Genomic DNA, 23725 nt, shown 5'->3' with positions numbered 1-23725 from the left:
AGTCCGACCAAACCCCACCCCCTCTGCCTATGCAAAAGCTCTCTCTCCTGCACCGGACCAGGCCTCTTTTGCTCTCCGACCTATCAGCCCCCCCCCCCTGCCTGCGGAAAACCTGAGACTCCACTATAGCAGGCCCATGCACTGCAAACTCCCTCACTCTCTGTGACCCACACTCTGCCTGCACAGTTTTGAGGAGGAGCTCAAATACGTGAAAAAAGGCACCCTATTTCAGGTCCAAACAGTTTTCTGCAAAAAAGGACATTCACGGTTTTTTTGGGATGGATGGCAACCCTAGCTGGGGCTGATGAGAGGTGTTTGACTCCAACAACATCTGGAGAATACCCAGTCCTAGGGAAACATTATAGATACTCTGTTGGTCTGTCAGCTATGAATCAAAATATGGCACAATGGGTTGTCCAAAGTGTGTCATGTCATAAGGAATAGACATGCCATACTTTTAACACTATATAATGTGGTGTTGCTTTGTTTCTGTAGATAACATGCATTCAAATGCACATACAGTATTGTACCATATTTACTGTTGTGCTTGAACAGATGTGCAGGCTAGCTAGCTTCCCATGTGCCAGCATTACTATGAAGCCTAGCAACTCACGAAGGATTCAGCTACTATGTCGAAGTACATTTCTGGCAGCACCCATATCATTTCCTGGATTATCTTCCTACCCCAACCCATACCACCCCTGCAAATGCAAAACAGAAGCCATCAGACTTCAGGGAAGGGCTATAGCTCAGTGGCAGATCATCTGCCTTGCATGCAGAATGCCCCACATTCAAGTCAAGTCAAGTCAATTCAATTTTATTCAACTGTCAGTCAGAAATAAACATTTATTTAATTTATGGCATCTCCAAGTAGGACTGGGTGGGATTTGCTGCCTGAAACACCCAGAGAGCTGCTGCCATTCAATGTAAGGTAAAGGACTCCTGGATGGTTGTCCATTCAAAGGCAACTACGGGGTTGTGGCGCTCATCTCGCTTGCAGGCCGAGGGAGCTGGTGTTTGTGGGGTCATGTGGCCATAACTAAACCACTTCTGGTACAACAGGACACTGAGGAGTGCAGGGAGCATGGAAACACTGTTTACAATAGACAATACTGAACTAGGCAGTCCTAATGGTGAGACTCAGTACAAACAGGCAGCTTCATTCCTACTTACTGGTATGTCAGGCCCTCCTATTAGGCAGAGTGAAGCAAGCCACCTCAGGCAGCTGATTTTGTGTGTCCTGTCCTGCAAAGGCAGGAAAGTCTGAAGCTTATCAACCCTTGCAGGATAGATATCGACATGTATTTTTAAAAGACCTACAACCCAAAATGCCCCCAAAATTCAAACGGGACAGAGATTTATCCAAGGCATGTGCCAGAAAATGGGGTCCCTCTCTGGTCAAATGGAGCCAATGGAGCGTGTGGTGGCTCCCCCCCCCTTTTCTTCCTCCCTCCACCTCCTAACAAGGGGAGATTTGAACACAGCACCAGCCGGGCGTTCGCTCTCACACGTGGGTGGAGCCGAGCGAGCCCCCCCTTCCCGAAAAAGCCCCCCTCGCGCCTTCTTCGCCGGTACCTGCTGCCCGATTAGCATAAGCCACGCCTCCCCGGGCGCGCTTAGCAGCCCAATGAGAGGCGCCGCTTGGAGAGCGGGGCGGGGGAGTAGGGCACATGCCAGCTACGGGGCGGGGCGGGGCCTTGGGAACTGTTGGGTGTGCGGGTGGCGGCGTTGGCCAGTTTAGCAGCAAGCAGCGTGTGTGTGAGTGAGAGAGCGAGCGAGCGAGCAGAAGAGACAGAAAGAGTTCAGCAGGCGGCGGAGGGGATGCGGCGGCCGCTGCTGATGCCGCCGCTCCTCCTCTTCCTCCTCCTCCTCGCGCCCGGGGATTCGGAGCCACCGGCAGCGACCTGGCGACGCCTCTGAGAGCTGCCTTCGCGTCTCCCGGCGCCCGACAACCTCTCTCAGCTTGCCGGGTAAGGAGGACGGGCGGTTTCGGCTGAGGGGGAGCGCGCGACGGGTATTGGGTTGGCTGCCAACGTCTGTCACTTCTCCCTCCCTCCCCCTGGGTGTGTGTGTGTTTTATTTTTCTCCTGGGGCGCTCTGTCCCCACATGCAGTGGTTGCCCCGCGCGCAGTGAGGCAGGAGAGAGAGAGAGAGAGAGAGAGAGAGAGAGAGAGAGAGAGAGGCAGACTCTATGAGGGGTGAGGAAGGAGAGGAGATTTTTCACCGCCGTCGCTTCTTTTCGCCTCCTTCCCAAACTCTCCAGTCAGGTCCTGAGTTCGCTTTTCTGGGGGTTGTGTTATACGCAGACACCACACCACACCTCGCCCTTGACAATTTCCCTTTTCTCTCCCCGCCCTCGTTTCGGGTGCGTGTTTCCACACCAGCCACACTAGCCAGTTCCTCACCCCTCAAATCTCTGCCCTTCCCCCCTCCGCCCTATTTTACACCACGTAGTTTGCTCAGTTGCTATTTTAGTTACAGCCAGCCCCGTCCCCTCTCTCTTTCACTCCCCCCCCGTGTGTGTTTTGTAGCCGGAGCGTCTCCTCCTTTCGATTGTATTTAAATCCTGGGCATGGACAGTAGCAGCGGGAGGAGGAGGAGGTGGACGTGCGATTTGGCAGCTGTGGCTGCTCAGGCATGGGCCGGAGAAAGGGGGCCCTGGACTGCCTTTTGCAGCTGGGAGGAGCGGTGCGCAAGGGGGGGGGTGAGAGGTTGCGGGCGCGCGCGCGCACCCACACCCCCGCCCGCGCATGGCCAGGAATGCTAGATATTCCTTTGAAAGGGGCGGGGGCGCTCGGGCGCCTCGCTTACTGAAAAGGGGTGGGTTGTTTATATGTTTCCAACTACTCACAATATGCTTGTCAACAATTACTCAGTTTAGTTTTTCTCCCCCTTTCTGTTCGCTGTAACTTGCCTTGCTAGTTCTAGCCTTGATGGGGGAAACTTCTGCTGCTGCTTCCCGTCCTCGTCCCGCCCCCCGCCCCCCAATCTGTCCACTATTAACTCTGGGCATGGTTATGGGAACTGGGCAGCCGTATGCATTGGGTTTGGAGTCAGACCACTGTAGCCTGCAGGCCTGATATATGCATGAACATGCATAGAGGGTTGACCCCAATATTAATTTAGGGACATTATAGGTTGGTGGGGGAATGTAGGTACAGTAATTGCTTTCCCTCTTTTGTTGCAATTAAATACTGTACATATTGTCAAGAGTGAAGCTGTGCTCTTCTCTGACAAAGGAGCAATTCAAGAGTATATGTAATCTTAAAACATCTAGATGCAAGTTTTATGGAAAACCCATATCTCAAAATAATACATGATGTAATAGTTGCAAGTAAGTCCTGAAAGCCTAGCTGTTCATGGAAATGTTATTTAATATGCAGTGTGCAGTTGACACCATAAGATTCTAAAACAAGTGTGTATATTCAAAACGAAATAGTTGTCATCTTTTTAAGTGTTTGGGGTGAGAGTGAGCTCCAGAAACAAGCCTGTGATGAAGCATTTTAAACACTTTAAGATGAGAATGATCCTTAATGCAGCTTGTCAGGGCTCCAAAATACAAAACCACAAGAGTTCTCTCTGTATAGCAAGTTCTGCTTGTCACACTACTAGTCATGTTTTAAGAGAAGGAAATGGTTAAGTGGAAGGGGTAAGATTGCAGAACAACTCTGCATATGGCAACTTTGGAAGGTTGCACAAAGCTTTTGCATAACAGTTTAAAGGGAACTTCTGCTAGTATGATCTTTCCATAGGGTTAAGTGAACCAGTTACATTGTTGACATGGTTGGTTTTCGTACTTCGTGACCGCTTCTCAGTATGTATTATCATGTAGTATCATGCATGTTGCTTTAAAACAAAGATTAAGTAGTTGCAGGTATGTTTATATGAAATGCTTAGTGGAAGTGGTCAATTATCTGGCTCTGTCCTGCTTAAAACTATTGACTGTAAAAGGTCTGGAATTCAGATTTAATCCTAATTTCTTGTTTAATTATTTCTCCAGTAAATTAATGAAAGACATTTGTGAATCCAAACTGATAGGTGTTTTTCAGCCAAATCACAGTTTCAAGTATTGCTTGCTTTGTAAAGCTGTGGGAGAGGCATACATTACAGCAAAAGAATTTGATCAAGTAAATGTGTTTTAATCAGCTATTGACAAACCAAATCATCTCTTCAAAAAGCAACTGAGATTTATAAATCACTTTATATTTCAAAAATAAAAAGTAGCTTTTAAAAGCAGAAGTATTTCATCTTGAATTTTTAACAGTATCTCTTTAGGTGTTGTGGGGAAATATTGGATTTAATTGATTGTGACATAGAAATTGATTAATTGAAACTTGTGTAAATGAAGTCCTCAGAGGTTTGGTTTAAAGATTTAAATATTACAATTTTCTAAGTGAAATACACAATTTTTTATTACTATAACTCCTTCACATTATTACCATTTTAATATTGACATTGTAATGAGAATACAAAATATATAAATAGAAATAAAAAATGGTGCTACTAGAAAATTCTTAAATTTATTTATATATATCTTGACTGCATCAGACCAACACAGCTACCTACCTAATGAGAATACGTTATCCATATTGTGTACCTGCTAAAACTTCCACTTTGGCCAGTGCTCATGCTTCCATGAAACATGCAATCATTATTTGCAGTGTAACAGGCATGTGTCTAAAGCTGAAGCACGGCATGGCGGCGGGAGCAGTGCCTCGGAGGTGCGTGAGGCGCAGTTGCTTAAACGAAGCTCGCAGCGCGTCCCCAGGGCAGCGCGTGGCTCCAGCTTTCCAGCTGGGAATGGGGCACCAGAGGGATCTCTGAATCACGGCGCTGGATAGGCTTAAGACGACCCTGGAAGTAACCTAACTTATTTTGGTGGTGAAATGCATTGAAATATGTATTTTAGTACTAAAGATGCAGGATTTTTATAAAAATAAATAAATAAAATCCACACACACCTTTAATTCTAGTGATACTGTGCTCCCCATATCTTTGAAAAGTTCTGAAATCAAGTTTCTTTGTGCTTCGGTATACAGCTTCAAATCTGGAAATGGCTTGATAAGAGTAGCACATTTTAAGATAATGCAGTATGGAATATATTTTCAAATAAATACTACTGTTACTGCTAATATACTTCGGTTATTTTAAGAGTTTGTATGTGGGCTGTGTATGTTGTATATGTGGGATTGTCTTAATAGAATAACGTTTTTAATATGAAAAAAGTGTATTCAACAACTTAACATTATGATGATGTATTCCTGTTCACTTTTCAACTGACTCATATTTGTTTCTTTTTTTCTTCCCTCAGGACACTATTTTGCTTGGCAGATGGACCATAAGCAACACTGAATGTTAACTCTGGAAATTTCATAAGCTCTGCAGTGGCTGGGATGTTGCGACAGAACGGTGGTGGCAACAAGCGTGGTTTAGGATTAACCAAACTGTCTACCTCCAATTTCTTCACCATCTCTAATTCAGGAACCTGGGGGATGGGGCGCAGCACCAAGAGCAGTTCTTTGAGCAGCATTAGCTCCAACTCGGACTGCTATGACAGCACTGTTGTGGACCCAGAGTACATCATGCAACTGGTGAATGATGTCAGGAAATTTGCAGATGTTCTACTTTATTTGAAAGAAGCCATTCTTTCAGAAGGTGTGTCAGCTGCTTCTCAATAACTCCCAATAGTTTGAAATTTATTTTTGTAGCTAATTTCTTACTTGCTAGCATATGAGCAAAGAAATGCTTAGAAGGAACAGTGGCTGTCTTTTCTTGAGTATATTTTGTGGTATACAGGAAGTTGTGGTTTTTACTTTGCTAACTTCCGCTGTGAAATGTTGAGCAGGTTGTTTTGTAAATGGCCACGTCATAAACAAAACTAAAGCTTCATTTAAAAAAAACCTTTAAAATTGGCATCTGGTAAAAATGGAAAAATGTTTAGACTCACGGACATCTTTTGAGATATTGTTTTTTTTCTTGAGGGGGTAGTGGCACCATCATTTGTTAAACAGTGGCGAAAAGACTGGTGGCAGTGTTGTAGCTTTGGATTTCCTGATTAAGCAGTAGAGGTTTGGACTAGATGGCTTGCAAAGCCCCATTGAATTCTTAGAATTCTGTTTCATACCTTTGAGCTAAATTATGCCAATCTTCCCATTGTTTTGGTGGATAGAGAAAGATACTTCAATTCTTCTTTGAATTCTGATGTTAATGGGTAAGAAACAAGCTGATTATACTTGCTTTACTGGTGATGTACAGTAGTATGATTTAGACCAGGGAAAGGGAAACCTTTTCATCCGCAGATCCACGTTTCCTTTTGGTCAGCTTTCCTGGGGCCATTTCCATTGTAGTAGATTCAAAGCGAGCATTGTGCTTCATAGACCTGTACCTTAGCAGAATAAATTTATGAGATGATCTGCCAAATGCCCAGTGAGATTGCTTTTGAGCAACAATGATACATTTTCCTTACTTCTTATGCTGCTGTCAACAAATCAACAAGAAGTGTGTCCTTATTCTTTTGTTTGAATTCAAAAGTCCCACGTTCTTGTCAATGTATTATAGCAGTTTTGCCTCATCTAACTGAATTAAGTATATATATCCTTCTACTTTTAAAATCAGAACTTTTCTAAGCTTTACATTTTAAAGGAACACAATGCCATCATCTTACCTATACATGGGCTTTGTTGCAGAATCAGCAAACAACACTATCCCATTGTGTCGAGAGCAAGATCTAGATTGTTAGGCATCAGTGAGATCTAAACAGTACACTATGAGTATGAAACTTGTTTCTGCACATTAAGACTTATTTCCTAACAGTCTTTCCCCACTTTTTTAGGATGTCTGAGCTTCTGTTAATCAGCATACAGATCTCCATTTAGGAGACTTCTGTGCTTTAGGGGAAATAGTGCTGTCAAAAGGAATTCTCTGTGTTGTATCCTAAAGGAGCATTTATACCCATAACCTAGTCTTGACATAAGAGTCATGGTACTAAAATGTAAACACAGAAGATTTGTAGCCTAGAAAATTTAAGTGAGAAAATGCATGTTCCTGTGCTTGTAGGTTTTTAGCTGCAAGTTTGTGTCTCTGTGCCTTCATTTACAGTATGTGAAGGGCAGCTTTGTTTGTGAACCCTACTTGTACATGCCTGTGCAGTTCCAAGAGATAAATATTCCAAAATACATTGAATTTCCTGCTTGGCCCAGTAATAGTGTGAATTCGGTTGTAGAATGAGGTGCGAAATTATTTGGATTGGAGATTCTGAAATGGGGGACTGCAAGAATTCAAAGTGAGGGTTGTTGAATGTCTTGCTTACTTCATCTTTTTGCCCTAGACCTTTGCATAACTTCTATAGACAGAAGAAGGTGATGTGGAAGTAGTGATAAATTCTGCTGGCCATTGCCTCTGAACTCATAATGTTGATGTTTGGCCTCAAAGAAAGAATGCAGCCTCTTGAGTTTGGCTCTGGCAGATCAGTACAAATAGCTAGGCATTACTTAGTGAACATGAACCAAATTTTCCTAGTCTCCCAAACCTTTTAGCTGTATGGCTTTTGATTTTGATGACGTTTGAGGATTTGGTAGGAGTTCCACTCTTTCAGTAAGTACAAGTTGTCACTACTACTGCTTAATTGCCATCCTTGCTTGTATATGTTCACACAGGCTATAGAGAGGCAGAATGGGATTCCGACTCACAGTTGCTTTCATATGGGCGTGTTGTGGATCATGTGGATCATGTTGTGGATAGTGAAAGTGAAGAATACTTTGGAGGTTGGTGTGTGTTGCCATAGACTTCACAGCCTTGCTGTTTGTGATGTAAAATTGAGCACGTGTGGTGGTCATATTTAACACATACTCCATAAGGTATGATTTTGAACAATGTTATTTGGCTTGGTGATCTACATTGTAGAGGCATAAAATTGTTTGAAACCCCACTCATTGCTTTTTCCGCCATACTGATTAATGCCCAAATAGCTCAAAAGCAGTTGAAGTTGGAATTAATAGGTGGGCTTAATAATACAAACAAGGAAATGCCAATTTATGAATGAAAATGCCAATTTATGAATGTGGATTCATAAATGACAGTATTCCCTGAAACTTGGAATAAAATACTCCTAAATTAGTTTTAATTACATTTGTATCCCACCCTTCTGCCAGGAAGCTCATAACAAGTTGTAGTTGGGTCAGGAAAATTTGGAGCAGGATATACAGTAGTTACTCAACTTGATTAAAACTACCTTATGAACTTTATAGCTAAGCATGGCTTTGCCCAGATCCATGGCTAATATTCTGGTCAATTCATGTAACTGCTGCTAAATGTGAGGGCTCTTGAATAGACTGAGGCACTGCATAGCCGTTTGATAAAGGAAATAATTGAGTAGTAGTGGAAGAACAGGGAGTTATTGTGCTCTTAACCATTAACTTTTAAAGATTTAATGGTTTGTAATTAAGCTTTTAATCTAGTGACATTTTCAGCTAAATCTTATATGTTGTTAGCATTTTAGTATGGATCAGGTTAAAACTCTTAATTACATTGAAAGTCCCTAAAATTTTAGCATCATCTAATACTTCAGAGCATGGGGTATGCAAGTAGATTCAATTAATTTATATGCTGATCAATATGCTGTTTCTATCATGGTCATTTTGGCAGCATTATTCCTTAATAATCATGGTTTGTTTGGCCACCTGACACCCAGACACTCACCAAGGCTACAAACGCATGTGGTAAGAGCTGCTTGGAAATAATTTAAATTTAAGAGAAACAAGCCATGGGTAGTTTTTTCATTTGCTGGAAAACTTATTGGATAAACTTGTGGTTTGTTCATCAAACCTTGGTTTGTGTTATGTGTGAACCAGGCCATTTCCATTTAACAAAGTACTCCTATTCTCCAGTGACTCTGTAGCCATGGCATTGGTGAGGTGACCTGAAACAACCGTGGCTCAGTGACAGAGCATCTGCTTTGCATGCAGAAGGACCTAGGTTCAATCTCCTGCATCACTAGGTATAGGTTGGAATGTCCCTAGTCTGAAACTATGGAGATCTGCTGGCAGTCAGTATAAACATATCTGAACTAAGTGGATCAATAGCCTGAATCAGTATAAGGCAGCTTCTAAGGATGAGTGGAAACCCCAGGTTATCAGAATCTTTGAAGCTGTGTGGAACCTGACCTCAGGTTTTTGGGTTGGGGTTGGCATAATTGGGCCACAGTGAAGAATTAAAGCAAGGGGAAAGAAAGAGCCTATGTTCTGATCTGTAGGTCTATATGATCATTATTGGAGGATTCCTCCTCCCATCCCTTCTCACTATGTGCTTTTAAACTACAGTATGTGCTTTTAAAGAGTTGTTTCCTAGGATGTAGTGTATGCCTGTGAATTTCCTCCACAGAAGTACCAAGCATAGTATTGCCTCTCCGAGAGAATGTAATTACAAATAAATCAGCAAATTAACACTTTTCTCAAAACCAATAATTCTGAAACAATGAGGTAAAAATGCAGCTCTGTAATCCATCAAATCATATTTTATGTAATGGTCACAGACTTCTAGGTTATCAGTAAACCAGATACCCACCAGTATCATCAGGACTTTTACATGGTATGGTTTGGCTGCATATCATTATAGGTGCTTCAGCTATTATAATATCTTGAAAGCTCTCTTAAGGGTTTGATTGTGCTGAGTAGGACACAGACTCTGAATGGCAGCTACTTAGAATTCCAATTTGAAAAATAGAGCGTTGTGCAATCCAGCTCTGAATCATAGAATTGTAGAGTTGGAAAGGACCCTGAAGGTCATTTAGTCCAACCCCCTGCAATGCAGAAATCTAATCTAATCAGTGCTGGGTATGAAATTAATTCTGTGGCTCCTCTGATACATTGGGTGATTATTATTGAGTAAGGACAGGGTACCACTCCAAGATTAAAATTCATCTGACCATTGGACTGCTTGGTTTTGTTCCATGTGATTTCTGTGTGTGTGACTGGCTCTGTACAGCTACCATTGTGTGCTTTATTAAATTTATTAAATGCTGCTAGGAGTAGATATAGTCCTTTCTGCATGTGACTGAATTGCAAGAGGCAACCACAAGTTTCAATGACTAAGTGAAAATTGCTCCATTATGTGTCCCATGAGTTCTGTCCTTCAGACCTTTTGATAACTAGTAAGTGAAGACTTCTAAATATTTATTCAATTCCTTTAGCTCTCTTACAGTGCTTGAAGCTTTATTTCCTCCTGTCTGTGTCTTTAAGCTGACATTTATAGGGCATCCCACACATGCGTCCTTGACAAAGGGAAACTCCAAGCCAAAGGAACTTTATTGCTATATCCAGCACCTGCAAATATGGTAGCCATAAACCTAAGTTTGGTAATCAGTGGAGAGAACATCTAAATATACTTTCTTATTGGATTAACATGTTGGAAAATAACTGTGAACAATTCTGAGAGATTGATTATGCCTCTTCCAAAATACTATCAGGCTAGACTGAGATTCTGCAATAGTGTGGTGGGTACAAGGCTTGGCACAAATACCTGCACATCCTTCCCAGCAAGCCACTATAAAAACCCAGGCAAAATTGCCTGGCAAAAGAACCTCACTGCAAGTGGAAAAAGAAACATGAATGTCAAGCCATTGTGGCTACTAGAAAAAATGTTTGCCAGCAAACATTTGGGGATCTCTGATAGGGGATTATTTGGGAACACAGTACATTTTAAGTTGATGTAGATTTAGGTAAAAATATCAGTGTTAGCCTTAAGTGTTAAAGGCTGTATTCAGATAATTTCAAGAGTACAGTATAATGAATAATATAGCTCTGTTTTAGTGGCTCAGATTAAATCTATGTACTATCAAAATTACCTGTGAAATCCATGCAATAAATGATAACTTAGAGTTCCAATTAACTTTTAAGTCTAACGATCTAGCTGACTTAAATTGTGACCACCACCCCTTCCCCCAATCGCATACTCTGCATTCCTTCTGAACAAATGTTCACTTGTTGCTATAGTGTCAAAGATCAACAGTTGGTAGGGGTATGTTTCATGAGCAAGTGTAGTTAAGCATTTAAACTCAACTCCTGTGGAGGAACTTTTAATACATTTTTAACTTAAAATGTATTCTAGTATAGTATTATTAAGGCAAGAAACTTTATGTTAGCAGTATTTTGACTCATTCCTATTTTCAGTTTTAAAATACAGGAAATGTTACCCCATTCCCTTTACTTTTTTCAAAAGATGCATGAAATAGCATTGAAAATTACTCTTATTCAAAATGCCATATTAGCTTTCAAAATTGCTCAGAATTTTTTTAAAAATCTGAAACTGGTGCACTCAGGCTTTTTAATAAAATGTGGCACTTGAGAGACTTCTATAATTTAGTAAAACAATTTCCTTAGGAATCTTACATTTCTGTATGTACACATATATTAAAGTCTGTATTAGTTTTAAAATGGTGTTCACCACCATTCATGCAAACAGATCCCAAGGACCTATGTAAACTTGGCATCTATTATAGGGTATGTTTTATGCACTTTTTTGAGTGGATAATTAAGGGTGGTGAGTAATCTCCCTGAAATTTGATTGTATAGCTGTTAGCATTATCTTCAAATATAGGAACATCCTATACCCACTTAGCTTGGGGAAAGCCCCATTAAACTCAATGAGAGATACTTGAGTAGACTCACGGGGTTTTGCTGTTAGGGAAGAAGATGGGTGAAGCAAAATGCTTTCAGGAAGATCTTTTAAGTGCATGCTTAACTTACCCATTGAAACCGGTGTGATTTGGAAGTGCTTCATTTTACTTAGATTATACCTACGAGTTTCGAATAATGGAAGTTGGGTGAAGTCTGTAATAACTTGGAACTTCCATCTTGGTGCTCCTTAATTAAAACTACAAGTAGGTAGATCTAGTACAGTATGTGGTGTTACTGTGTACTCAACCTGACACTGACCCATGCAGCTGTTCCCTCAAATTAGGTAACATTACTTGGATAAATATTTGGGCTGGCATTTGATGTCAACAGTAAGTTGAGTAGTAAATTACTATATATAATTTTTTGTGGCATTACATGCCTTCAAAATGGGACAAGATATAACTCATCAAGAGCACCAGTGATGACTATTCCATTCCACTAGTTGACTGTCCCTGGGAAGACTTGCAGTGGTATGCAAAATTTAAATATATGCCGTCAGTAAGAGGCCAGCCATATGTAGAGTGATACTATAAAACGCCTCTTAAGTTTATTGAGTATCACAATGTAAATCTGCATTCTGTTCAGGAAGATTAATTATACCAAAAACAAGAGCTAAATGTTTTTTAGTAACCTGTAGTTGCACCTGTTGTCTTCATGTTTTATATGAGAAATATTATCATATAATATTGTGTTAACTGTACACCAACCTAGGTGTGTGATACTGAAGGTACTCAAACTGAGGTACCGTATGAGTGTAGAAAGGCTACTTCTATTTACTACTTTGCAGCAAAAACTTTCAGGGTATATGCATAAGGCTTTATTTTTAAGAACACTTCTGACTTTTTATATGCAGCAAATGGTCCAAAGGCATAATAACTATGGTATCTGAAGTTTCATTAAGAAATTTCAAACTAATTGACCTATTGCTATTTCCATATTCAAAGCATGATTGGATTGGCTGACAATTGGCTAACAATCCGTTTAAGTACGCTTCGGTTTGAGTACTTTCAGATTAAGTACTCCGCTGACTGTCTGGATCGGATTAATCCACTTTCCATTACTTTCAGTGGGAAAGTTCACTTCAGGTTAAGTATGCTTCAGGTTAAGAACGGATTTCTGGAACCAATTGTGTACTTAAACGGAGGTCCCACTGTACTTTTAGGCAGGCTAAGGCAACCCCCTTAGGTAGCAAATGTTGGCATGGCATATTCCTAAGTGGCTTCAAATTTTCACTTATTTGGTTTGTTCTTATCAGCATTATATTTTCTGCATCAGGCAGCAAAATATCTTGAGTTACCTCTGCAGTAAGATACTACTTAAGGTTGACAAAGCAAAGTCCACCTCTTTATTAACACTCTGTAATCCCATAATCCTTGCTTTATGTGGTCTTTGCTTAGGTAGACTGGAAGAGAATAGCCTTTTCATTTGTTCAGTTGCTTAGAAAATGGGAAAGTACAGGACAAATGACAGGTTAGAATGCTAAAAAAATATTAATTTCAAACATTAATTGTGTGTGTGTGCATGCTGTGACTTGATTCTTTTTCTACTTTACCTTGTATTTAACATTTGAATATAGCTCCTCATATTAACAATTTATGTAGTAACATTGTTGGGCAATGTACACACACACACACACACACACACACACACACACAATAACTTTGGCCATGATCCAGAGTACAATACAGTATATACAATGGCCTGCCATTGGGCTGTGTTTGGGGAGGAAAATCAACAACCTCCTCTCCAGCAAGATGAAGTGTTTTCTGCTGGCATCTACTGTTCCTTAGATCCCATTCTCAATTTTTTAAAGGATTCAATCTAGCTAAAGAACCAAATTTCTGGCAATAATTTCTGTGGGTGAAAAGTGAACATATGGTTAGCTGTATCATTTTGAAAGCAATGGAGCTTTGTATTTACTTTTAAAAAGAGCACCACCTATCTAAATCTGGCACTGGGAGTCAGATTTTTTTTGTGACTCTGAAGTTTAATGTTGGCCATGAGACCAACTAGTGTTTCGATTTTGGCAGCCTTTTGATAAAACAGGTTAATACTTGAAAACCTTAACCTATTCAGTAGAGCTTTTTTTTTTACTTGAAAGCAAGTAGCAGTTCAAAGTCTAAAAAAGCTGTTCAGAAATAGTAAGAGTACAAGCCTGCCCACAGAGGACACCCTACATGCATGGATATACAGCAGTTGGGGCTATTGGGGTCAGTGGGAGGGAGATCTGTAAACGTCTGTGTCCCCATACAGCCTTTCTCTGCTTGCTGCATGGTCTGATGGATCAATAACTTGTATCCAGGTGAGAGAGAGAGGATTGGATGAAGATACTTAAGACATGCACAGACCTCCCACTCACCCTGATGGATTGCTGTGCTTCATGTGCTTCCTTAGGGTGAGAAAAACAGGACTCTGAAATCTTGGGAATTCTCTATGCATAACTGACTGAATTGTTCTATAAGTTGTTGGCTTAAAAAAAATGAAACGGTGTTATACTATATATGACAGTTGATGACTGACTACCGTTGTGTGGTGCCGATAATACTATAAAAATGTCAGCGAAGAACTGTAAGGAAATGCAAGTTTGAACGTAGATAGCTACTTAAATACGTTTGTTCCTTATGAAGCTTCAAAATGGCTTTCTGTTTCTTTTGCATTAGAATTTCTGAACACTCCACATCAGGTAAACAAAATTCCAGAAATCACTCCTTGGTAATAGCACTCCATTTTTAAAAGCCCAATTTTAGGGAGAAGTTTCTAAATCGTATATTGTATTGCTTAGCTTGCTTAAATGCATCTAGGTTGGATGAGACTGGAATATTAAGGCATAAAAAATTCAAGAAGTTAAAGGAATGAGGCATAGAACATTTTGAAATAGATTGATGAAAAGCAGCATTGTGGCAGTGATTCCCCCGCAGTGGAGAGTTGCTCTGTAAATTTAAATGTGAATGTGGAAGAACTGGCTTGCTGGTGTTTGACAAGTTGCCTTACTGAAATACTGAATTGCTTGAGGAAAACGAGGAATAAGGCATTTTTCAAGGATAAACCATAGTTGACAGCACATTTAACTGTAGAAGGTTATCTCTTGCTGCATCTTAAAAACCCTTAATTATTGCTGTTACATTTTGGTTGAAGTAATGGTCGCATGGTACTCAAGACTGAATTCCACTGAGAAAAGGAGACACCTGTTGATCCAGTGTGCTCAAATCATTGCATATTTCCATGTTGGGAAGATGCTTGCAACAATAAGTTCCTAAACTCGCAGCTACAAATCTGCAGTATAGAAGTGCTGTGGTGTTTAATAAACCCGTTAGCCTGTAGCTGTCCCACATAAATATCGTAATGAGTTTTTCAATCAGTGAGAGAAGTAAGCATGACAGTTCTGAACAGCTTCAGGTACATTTTAAGAGATGGAATGGCAGACCCTTCCTAGGATCACATTTATGCCACCTTGGGTTCCATGTAGGAAAAAAGGTGGAATTTAAATGTAAGAAATTAATTGTATTGCATAAAAAATAAATACCCAGAGATAATTGGTCAGTTACAGGTTGCCTTTTTATAAGGTCTTTTGATATGTGAGTCAAGATAATATAATGGGATCTTATTTTGCAGTAATCAGTGTTAGATGTTAATCATCTCCTCTGTGCATTGACAGCACATAACTTTGGTTCTCAAAAGGTTGCATAGGCTTCCCATACACTTTGGGCCAGATTCAGAGTTCTTGCATTAATTTACAAGGCCCTAACAACTTGGGTCCAGGATACCTCAAGGGCTGCCTAAACCAGGCTTCCTCAAACTCTACCCTTCAGATGTTTTGAGACTACAATTCCCATCATCCCTGACCACTGGTCCTGCTAGCTAGGGATCATGGGGGTTGTAGGCCAAAAACATCTGGAGGGCCAAGTTTGAGGAAGCCTGGCCTAAACACTTACACCCCTGCCCAATCACTAAGGTCGAAGAACGGGCCGGTCCAACTTTTCATACCAAGTGGACTGTAAGTGTACTTTGACACTGTCTTGTGCTGCACACCAGGGGTGGAGAGGCCAAAATTTGACACCCTGCCCACATGCTGACTTTTCAAAGCCAGGAAAGTGAGGCACCAAGATTGGAAGGAAAACTAGCAATAGCTAGGCCTGACTTAACGTGACTTTGGAAAGGCAGCACAAGTGTTGCTGGGGCCTGGGGGAATGCCAAATGTTATCAAGGGGTGCCCTCAGGCCACATGTTGTACCAGCCAAACTTTGAGGGAGCCACTATTAGTGGTCTCCCGGGGCTCAGAAACATTGAATGAATGAATTTATTATTACGGTCACAGACCAGTTCCAGCCCACATACAGTATCAAGGAAATAATAAAACACGATACATTTGAATTTGCAATCAAATATAACAGGGACAATACAGATATAACAACAATTATAAAAAATATATAAATTAAAACTTAGTTACTAAAATACAACCTACAATTATCATTTAAGGCCTTAGTCATTATGATAGCATCACTTGTTCCCTGAGTTTTATGGCAGTCGCACAGAATTTGGCTACTCTTAACGTGATCTCAGGATCCTTGTCCTCTACCAGGGATTTTAGACATTGAAGTTCGGATTCATTTGAAGATTTCTGCAAAGCAGGGGTAATGAACACCGAACGTATATTCCCATAAAAACGGCAACGTAACAAGGCATGGGAGACGGTTTCTACCTCCATCAAGCCACAGGGGCAGACTCATTCCACGTATGGTTTACCCTCGAATCTGCCCTGCAATAAGGCAGATGGTAGCACGTTGAATCTAGCAAGGGTAAATGACCGTCTGTACTTAGGTATTTGTAATTTTGACAAATAAATTGCTGGGGGAAATCCTCTCCCATTATCTTATTGCTGGGTGGGTGTTTATCCATCTCACTCATGTGGCATTGCAGTTCCACATCCCAAATTCGCTGGCGGATTATTGCTCTAGCTTTCTCATAACCTACAGCTATCAGGGCCTGTGGGGAAAACCCCAAGCCTCTCAGCTTTTCATGCAGTGTAGCTTTCCATTTGGATTGGTAGGAATCCAGTAGGGTTAAGGGTGCCAACCCAACAGGGAAAAAGGTAAGTTTTAACCAATAATGGATCCTCAGAATCCATATCTGAGCACTAACAGAGCCCAACCTCCAAACGGACAGCTATGTTAGACACACAAGAAGGGATCCCTAGCAGGCAGCGATAGAACTTAGTTTGGAATGATCCTAAAAGAGCAAGATTTTTGAAGCTGCAGATCTGAGAGCCATATGTCAGTTATGTTAATATTTTTGCAGCAAATACCTAAGAGGCTGCCGGAATATATAGGCCCCCTTTCCCATAGAGAAATCTTATAATAACTTTGGTAGATCTTCCTGCATTTGCAATAGTATTTTTAACCTGGTAATACCATGAGCCCTTTTCCTGGAAGGTTATACCCAGGTATTTAAAAGATGATACCTGTTCAATAGGTCAATTGTCAATTCTCCATTTGTGTCTCATTCTTTTTTTAGAGAACACTATAACTTTGGATTTGCTATAGTTAATTGTTAGTTGTTCGGCATTACAATAGACAGTGAGAGTTCTCAGAAGTTTTCTTAGGCCTACACAGGAGAAGGAAATTAGAACTGCGTCATCGGTATATAAGAGGACCGGGAGAGGTGTACCACCCAATTTAGGGTGGTGGGCATTTTCTTTCTCCATGTTTCCTACGAAGGAGTTAATATAGAAGTTGAATAAAGTAGGCACAAGGACGCAGCCTTGTTTAATACCATGGTAGGTTTGGATTTCCTTGGATAAATGGCCCTGTCGGTCACACCGGACCCGAGTGTTTTTGTATAAACTGCGGATGAGACGCAGTAGGCGTCTATGTTTGAGGCACTTAGTTTTTCCCAAAGCCTGTCTCGTGATATTAAATCAAAGGCAGATTTAAAGTCTATGAAAGCTGCATAGAGAGATCCTCCTTTTCTTGAGGTATATTTTTCCGCAAGATGTTGGAGTACTAGGCCTTGGTCTAAAGTTGACCAGTTTGCCCTAAAGCCAGCTTGTACCCATGAGAATCTCTGTGTTCAGCATTGTGGCCCAGTTTTGTGGAACTCCCGGTTGAGTTCAGTTGAATTTCCATTCCCTACCAATACTTCTCAAAAAAATAGGACTTTGATTAAAGTCTGGTTTTAATGTTTTAACTGTTTAAAAATCTTTTTTTCTTATTTTATGTGCACCCCTTTTAAATGTTTGTAGTTAAGCAGTATATAAATTGTGTAAAGAAATAATTCATAAATGTTCAGAAGCAGCTTTTGAGCACCAGCTGTGTGGAAAAGGCGATTACAATGCCTGTGAATATTTAGAGGGATCTATCTGGCTGCTGTAGAAGCATATTGCTGGACTAAATGGTCCTTTGATCTGATCCATCAATGCCTTGGGTTGAGTGGATATTTTCCCTCTTACTGCATTGCAGTTATCTGTACAGCTGTTTTGCTAGTTTTGTTATTGATGGATTTTGTGGTTTTACTTTATGATTTTAATATAATTTGTACTTGTTTTGTTATAATTGTGATAGTTTTATAATGTGCCTTTGGACCATTTGCTGGACAAATAAACAAACATTAAACATTTTCATGATCAGCAGACTTTCTTGCACTTAGGCGGAACTTCATTGGCTAATTATAATCTTGTACAGAACTCCCTGATGTCTACTAATACCGTAACTGGGCAATTGAGTAACTCCAAGTTACCCAAACTTAAAACTGCTCAGGCTTCTCAATAAATTTGTGGTAGGTGTATGAGTTAACAATACAGTTCTGTGTTTTGCCTTCTGAAATGAGCTCACTTGTGTGTTGGCTGCAAATAAAAATACGTAAAAATTTGAAAAAGTCTATTAAAAGTTTGTTAACCTCATTTATACATACAAATCTTCTACTTGTTAATGCAATTAAATGTGTTGGAAGTGATTCTCATTTCATATAATACTTGTCAGCTTCCTAGCATTTGTTAAGCAATTGATGATTAGATTGATATATTTAATTCATGTGGAAAGGTAGGCTATTTCCAAAATGATTCACTCAATACTCAAGTAAAATATGTTCCAGTAACTGAAAGTTCAAGTAAATAAAAGGATTAGAGCTTCCTGAAGTTTTCTTCCTGACAATAGGGCACTTATTGTGTGAGACTTAGGATGTTTTGATCTGGTCATGTTATTACAAGGCAGCTTTTGACTTGGTGATAGTATGCTAGAACTAGAGGGAAGAATGTATTTAGTACAGAAGACTATGTTTTCATGACTTTAGAAAGCCCTTGCCCCATCTTTTGCCCTTGAGGGAATCATCTTAGGGCTTATCCACACTTACCCTTCCTCTCCTCTTTTCAGGCATGGTCTGTGCTTTAAAGCTCTGTTTCCAAATACCCCCTTTTTTGCTTTGTGGCTTTCCCTGTGAAAACCCATTCTTTATAGCTCAATCAGAGCCTTTCCAAATCTTACTATTTTAGGGTCAATTTAAACATTTATCAGAATTGGGTGGTAAAACTTTTCCTGGATAGTTTTGCAGCTGAGGGCAACACGTTTGAATGCCTTCTTCACTACATAGTATATATATCCACTCACCCATCCGCACAAAACCTAGCATTCTAGGAAAGGTGTTCAACCCAGCTATCTCTATTTTATGCTAACTTGCTTTGTGCAGGTAGGAGAACTGAAGTAATACAGTACAGTGGTGCCTTGCAAGACGAAATCAATTCGTTCCGTGAGTCGTTTTGTATTGAGAAAATTTTGTCTTGCGGTTTTCCAATTTAAACAAATCAAAGCAAAAAAAATGCAAAAAAATTCGTCTTGCGAAGCACGGCCATAGAAAAATTCATCTTGCGAGTCAACAAAAAGATCGCAAAACGCTTTCGTCTTGCGAGTTTTTCGTTGCGCGAGGCATTCGTCTTGCGAGGTACCACTGTATTAAGAAAAGCAGTGCCTCCCAAGTTTTGATCGCAGCTGGTCCTGGGGTCTCAGCTATATATGCCAGTGATATAACCTGGGGCATTGCTTATACATGCAAAGCATTAACTGTATACTATAAACTGCTAAGTTGTGGCTGTGCTACTGCAACCAAATAGGTGACTCTAGATGCTCCATACACTGTTAGTACTATAAGTTTCCAAATTATTGCCCAAATTTCAGTATTTGTCAGTTGCAACAAGAAGACAAATCTTTTGGTATTGTCAATATTATTTTGTGTTATAGCAGCAAAACTTCAAAGTGAGTCAATACCTTCGAAGCAAGGCGGAACTACATCAAAGAGGCAATCTACAACACAGCTATGTCCTCCTTTTGCATAAGAGCAATAGATCCCTGACTGGTTTGAGCCCATCATATAAAGGACATTGAGCCTGTTATTGCTGCAAAGTGCTAGGCTCTTGTGAGCTACAAGCGTGTGTCCTGCAAAAAGAGGCAAGGAGCGATGTGCAGCAGATTGCCAGACAATGTGCCCCTGGATAGGACAGGATCCAAACAGAAGTGCTGAAAGCCAGCTTCAGTTCCTCCCTCATGATATACCTCCACAACCACCTCTTGCAGTAATGAGAACAAGGATCCATGCCACAAGACATGTGTGACTTCAGCACTGTGACAATAACAAATGTTACTTCCATATAACAAATGTTACTTCCATGACTATAATGACTACCATGGAATTTCCCTGTTGAGTACTGTGGGGAAAGCCTTTGCTTGTTTAGATCTCAACATATTACAGTCATTCATTGGCAGGGTCTATCCCAAGTCAATGTGTCTTTAGAGCTGAGAGGTCAACATGATTTTCTCATTGCATCAGCTACAGGAGAAATCCTAAGAGTGGAGATGCCCCTTGTATATTGCCTTCATAGACCTAATGAAGGCATTTGACCTCTTCAGCCAAAAAGGACTCTTTACACTGCTCAGCATGTTTGCACTTCTGTCTCAGCGAAATCTAGGCTGGCTTGGTCATGTCAACAGAATAAATAATGGTAGGATTCCCAGGGATGTGCTCTACAGGGAGCTGGCTTCAGGCCTGTTACAAAAATGTCTGCACATGAGACATGAAGGCCCACATGGCAACATCAACCCTGCCGTGTGGGAATCCTTTGCAGATTACTGCAGTGCCTGGAGACAATCAGATTGTGTATCCACAGCAGTGACTAGAGAAGGAATGACCATTGGGAGGAGCATAGGTAGAAGAAACGCCATGGTGCATCTGCAGCACAACTAGACACCTTCATCTGTCCCCGCTGCAACAAAACATGTCTCTCCCATATCAGTCTCTGCAGCCACAGCAGATACTGTAACTCTCCAATGGTTTTACTTCACCCTCAAAGGTGCAGTCCTCCATTGTCTCTGAGACACAATGGTGAGAAGCATGAAAGGGTTGCTGAAAGGAAATTTGCACATTTCATACACACTGCATTTTTCACACGTAATCATGCAGGTACATACTTCAACTTAATATTCCTCATGGCTTCCGCCTCATGTACACATGATGTGAGACTTCCAGTTTAAAACTTCTCAAAGTTATTTGGAAGCATTTTTTCAAACAGAACATCTTGATGCCAGCAACTATTTGGGGTTTTTCAGTCACTTTTATTCCAAAATCTAGATACAACTACTATGTACATAACACATTAGTCAAAATAGTCAGTTTGATATTGTATTACAAAATAATTTAATGTTTTGAACTACAGTATAATGTGGATTTTTATACAGAAGGCCAGTTATAATAAAGCACCAATTTCCAGATCCAGGTAGACTTTCTAAAACAAATTCATTATTAATTGATGGTATTCTGCATAGTGTAGCTTTTATGTATGTGAGATGGAAATATGTACGTACATCTTCAGATTTGTTTGGTTTCCCCCCTCCAGTGAGAAATAAAATAAACACTCTTTTCCTTGTTTAGGATTCCTTTCCATTTTAGTCCCATCAGTATTCAGTAATGTGCAGCTAATAGTGTTTTCATGACTCTCCATTAATCTAAAAGTATATATAGCATTATTTGTATCATTTGTACAGAAAAAGAATGCAGGTGGCTTTCTGGTCATTTTTGTTGTGAGTGTATGTTCCCTAATTTTCTAGAGAACATTCAGTATAGTGTAATGTGTGTTCTTTCCCTTGGGGAAATTGTGTGATGAGTTAAACTTGGATTTTTTCCAATAATTGCAGATCAGACAGCAGCAACACAATTCATTGTTTGATCTTTTTTGCTAAGTCTGCAATGTTCATTGGGGACTTTCAAATACAGAAACAACCTGGATTGTTTTATGTATTTTGTACTTTAAAGGATCTGCTAATTACTTTATTTGTCCCAGTGCTATTTTAGTTATTAGAAAAATTATATTTCCGTGTATTAATATTTTCAAGCATCTATTTTCAGTGTGTTTGTTCTTTCTTTTAAATATTGATTTATAATGTCAAACTATTTTTTCCCATGTCTACGTTGGGGTGGGGGGAGAGAAAATTGAGGTGCTATGACTTGGACTATATTGAACATTTCAACTTTGTAATAACCAAATTAGAATTAAAATTTGAAGGTTTACATGAAAAATCTCAAACGTTCAGAGAGGGTGTGCATTTATGGAAGAGATTTTCATAGTGCTCTTCCTATACTTGGATCCCTGTGATACAAGTTTGTCAATATGCTCTTAAATTTGAAAATAGGTTGCAATGCAGCATGGCTGACTGATGAGGTGCAGCGAGTAAGAAAGGTTCTCTGAATCAGGACACACACACACACACCCCGTGTATAAGACTTCCCCTATCTCTCTCCCTCTGGGGGGGGGAGATAGCTCACCCCCACCTGACCAACGCTGCCAAACGAACACGGCACAGAAACTGCTAATCGTCTGCCTGATCGCCGCTACAACAGCCAATCAACAGCAACACTTGCCGCAGCCGCCCTATCACCGCTGATAACCTCCTGCTCGTGGCACAAACCAGTCCCCCGTCCCCACTCTGCACTATCCATGTATAAGACGAGTCCCAATTGTAAAAGGTATATTACAGTATCAGGAAAAAACCTCATCTTATACACCGAAAAGTACGGTAGATCTGAAAGTAACAGAAGTGGCTGTGAAGATCATATTGAGAGTAGAACTCTTATCTAGGCACTAGAAATGATTGAAAATTGATAAAGATTGAGAAAAGTCAGAGATGCAAAAGCAGTGGCTATTTGTTTTCAGGTCAGGGGACACATTGACCTATGGTCACTCCTGGGGTGTGGGTGTGTGCTGAAGTGCAAAATTAGGTGAGGCTAAAGTCTAAAAGTGGGTATGGTGAGAACTGCAGTTCTCAAGTCTACCTTCTCAGAGGCTTTTCCAGCAGCGATTCTACATTATATTTGAATCATTTTTATTATTCATTATTAAATTTGGTTAAAATATTTTTAAAGAACTTATTTAGAGGGGGTCTTGGACTCATACCCTTTTGACATAATCCATGGGTGATAGATTGTTGGATTGTTTGGGTCTCATAAACAGTGTCTAGCAAAAGAAGACCTGGCTTATACAACAGTGCTTTTCTCAACTGCATGTAATGTAATTGAAACTGACTTGGCAGGAAGTTGTGTTGAAGCTGACAGGCTTGATTATGGAACTTTATTTTGTGTTTGGATGGGTGGAATCTATTAACTGTGATGCCATTATTGTAAGTTAATACTTGTTAGGCAAAGATATTCCAATTGGAGAGCAGGTAAATTGTGTGTTTAACACCAACTTGGGACTTCTGTGTCTGAAACTGGAAAATAATTGCAGCATCTCAACAAGTTTTTAAGATGATCAACTGGCATTTGATTCTTGCTATCTGATGTGTAAAACCTTACTAAAATGTCATGATATTTTAACTGAAAAGGTCAAAGCCTTTCTAGTACACTACTTGTGTGGTAAAGCATTATTGTTTTCTCCATGATAATATTTCCAGAAAGGCAGTATTTATGGGAAATGTTTTATATCTTTTTTTTAAAAAAAATATATTTTATTAATTTTCCAATTAAAACCAATTATATCACATTCATTATTTCAAATTATACACATATATATATCAATCAAA

General features: G+C 40.2%; 1 protein-coding gene across 4 annotated transcripts in view; it reads left to right on the top strand.

The window, feature by feature from the left end:
- The first annotated feature begins 1734 nt into the window (after positions 1–1734).
- ARHGAP29 (Rho GTPase activating protein 29) overlaps positions 1735–23725 on the top strand; it is a 58741-nt gene continuing 36750 nt past the window's right edge. For 2 of the 4 annotated variants that reach the window (XM_035121520.3, XM_035121517.3), the window contains exons 1-2: positions 1735–1970; positions 5312–5655. In XM_035121520.3, the coding sequence (XP_034977411.2) occupies positions 5394–5655 (262 nt within the window). In that variant the 5' untranslated portion in view covers positions 1735–1970; positions 5312–5393. Of the gene's footprint in view, positions 1971–3226; positions 3335–3752; positions 3815–5311; positions 5656–23725 lie in introns of those variants that run through there. The other 2 variants (XM_088673149.1, XM_088673150.1) reach the window with 2 other exon arrangements.

This window comes from Zootoca vivipara, chromosome 7 (genome assembly GCF_965207765.1).
Source record: "Zootoca vivipara chromosome 7, rZooViv2.hap1.1, whole genome shotgun sequence".
Taxonomy (NCBI): Eukaryota; Metazoa; Chordata; class Lepidosauria; order Squamata; family Lacertidae; genus Zootoca; species Zootoca vivipara.
The sequence above is the reverse complement of the archived record's forward strand: the minus strand, read 5'-3'. Positions and strand labels throughout refer to the sequence as shown.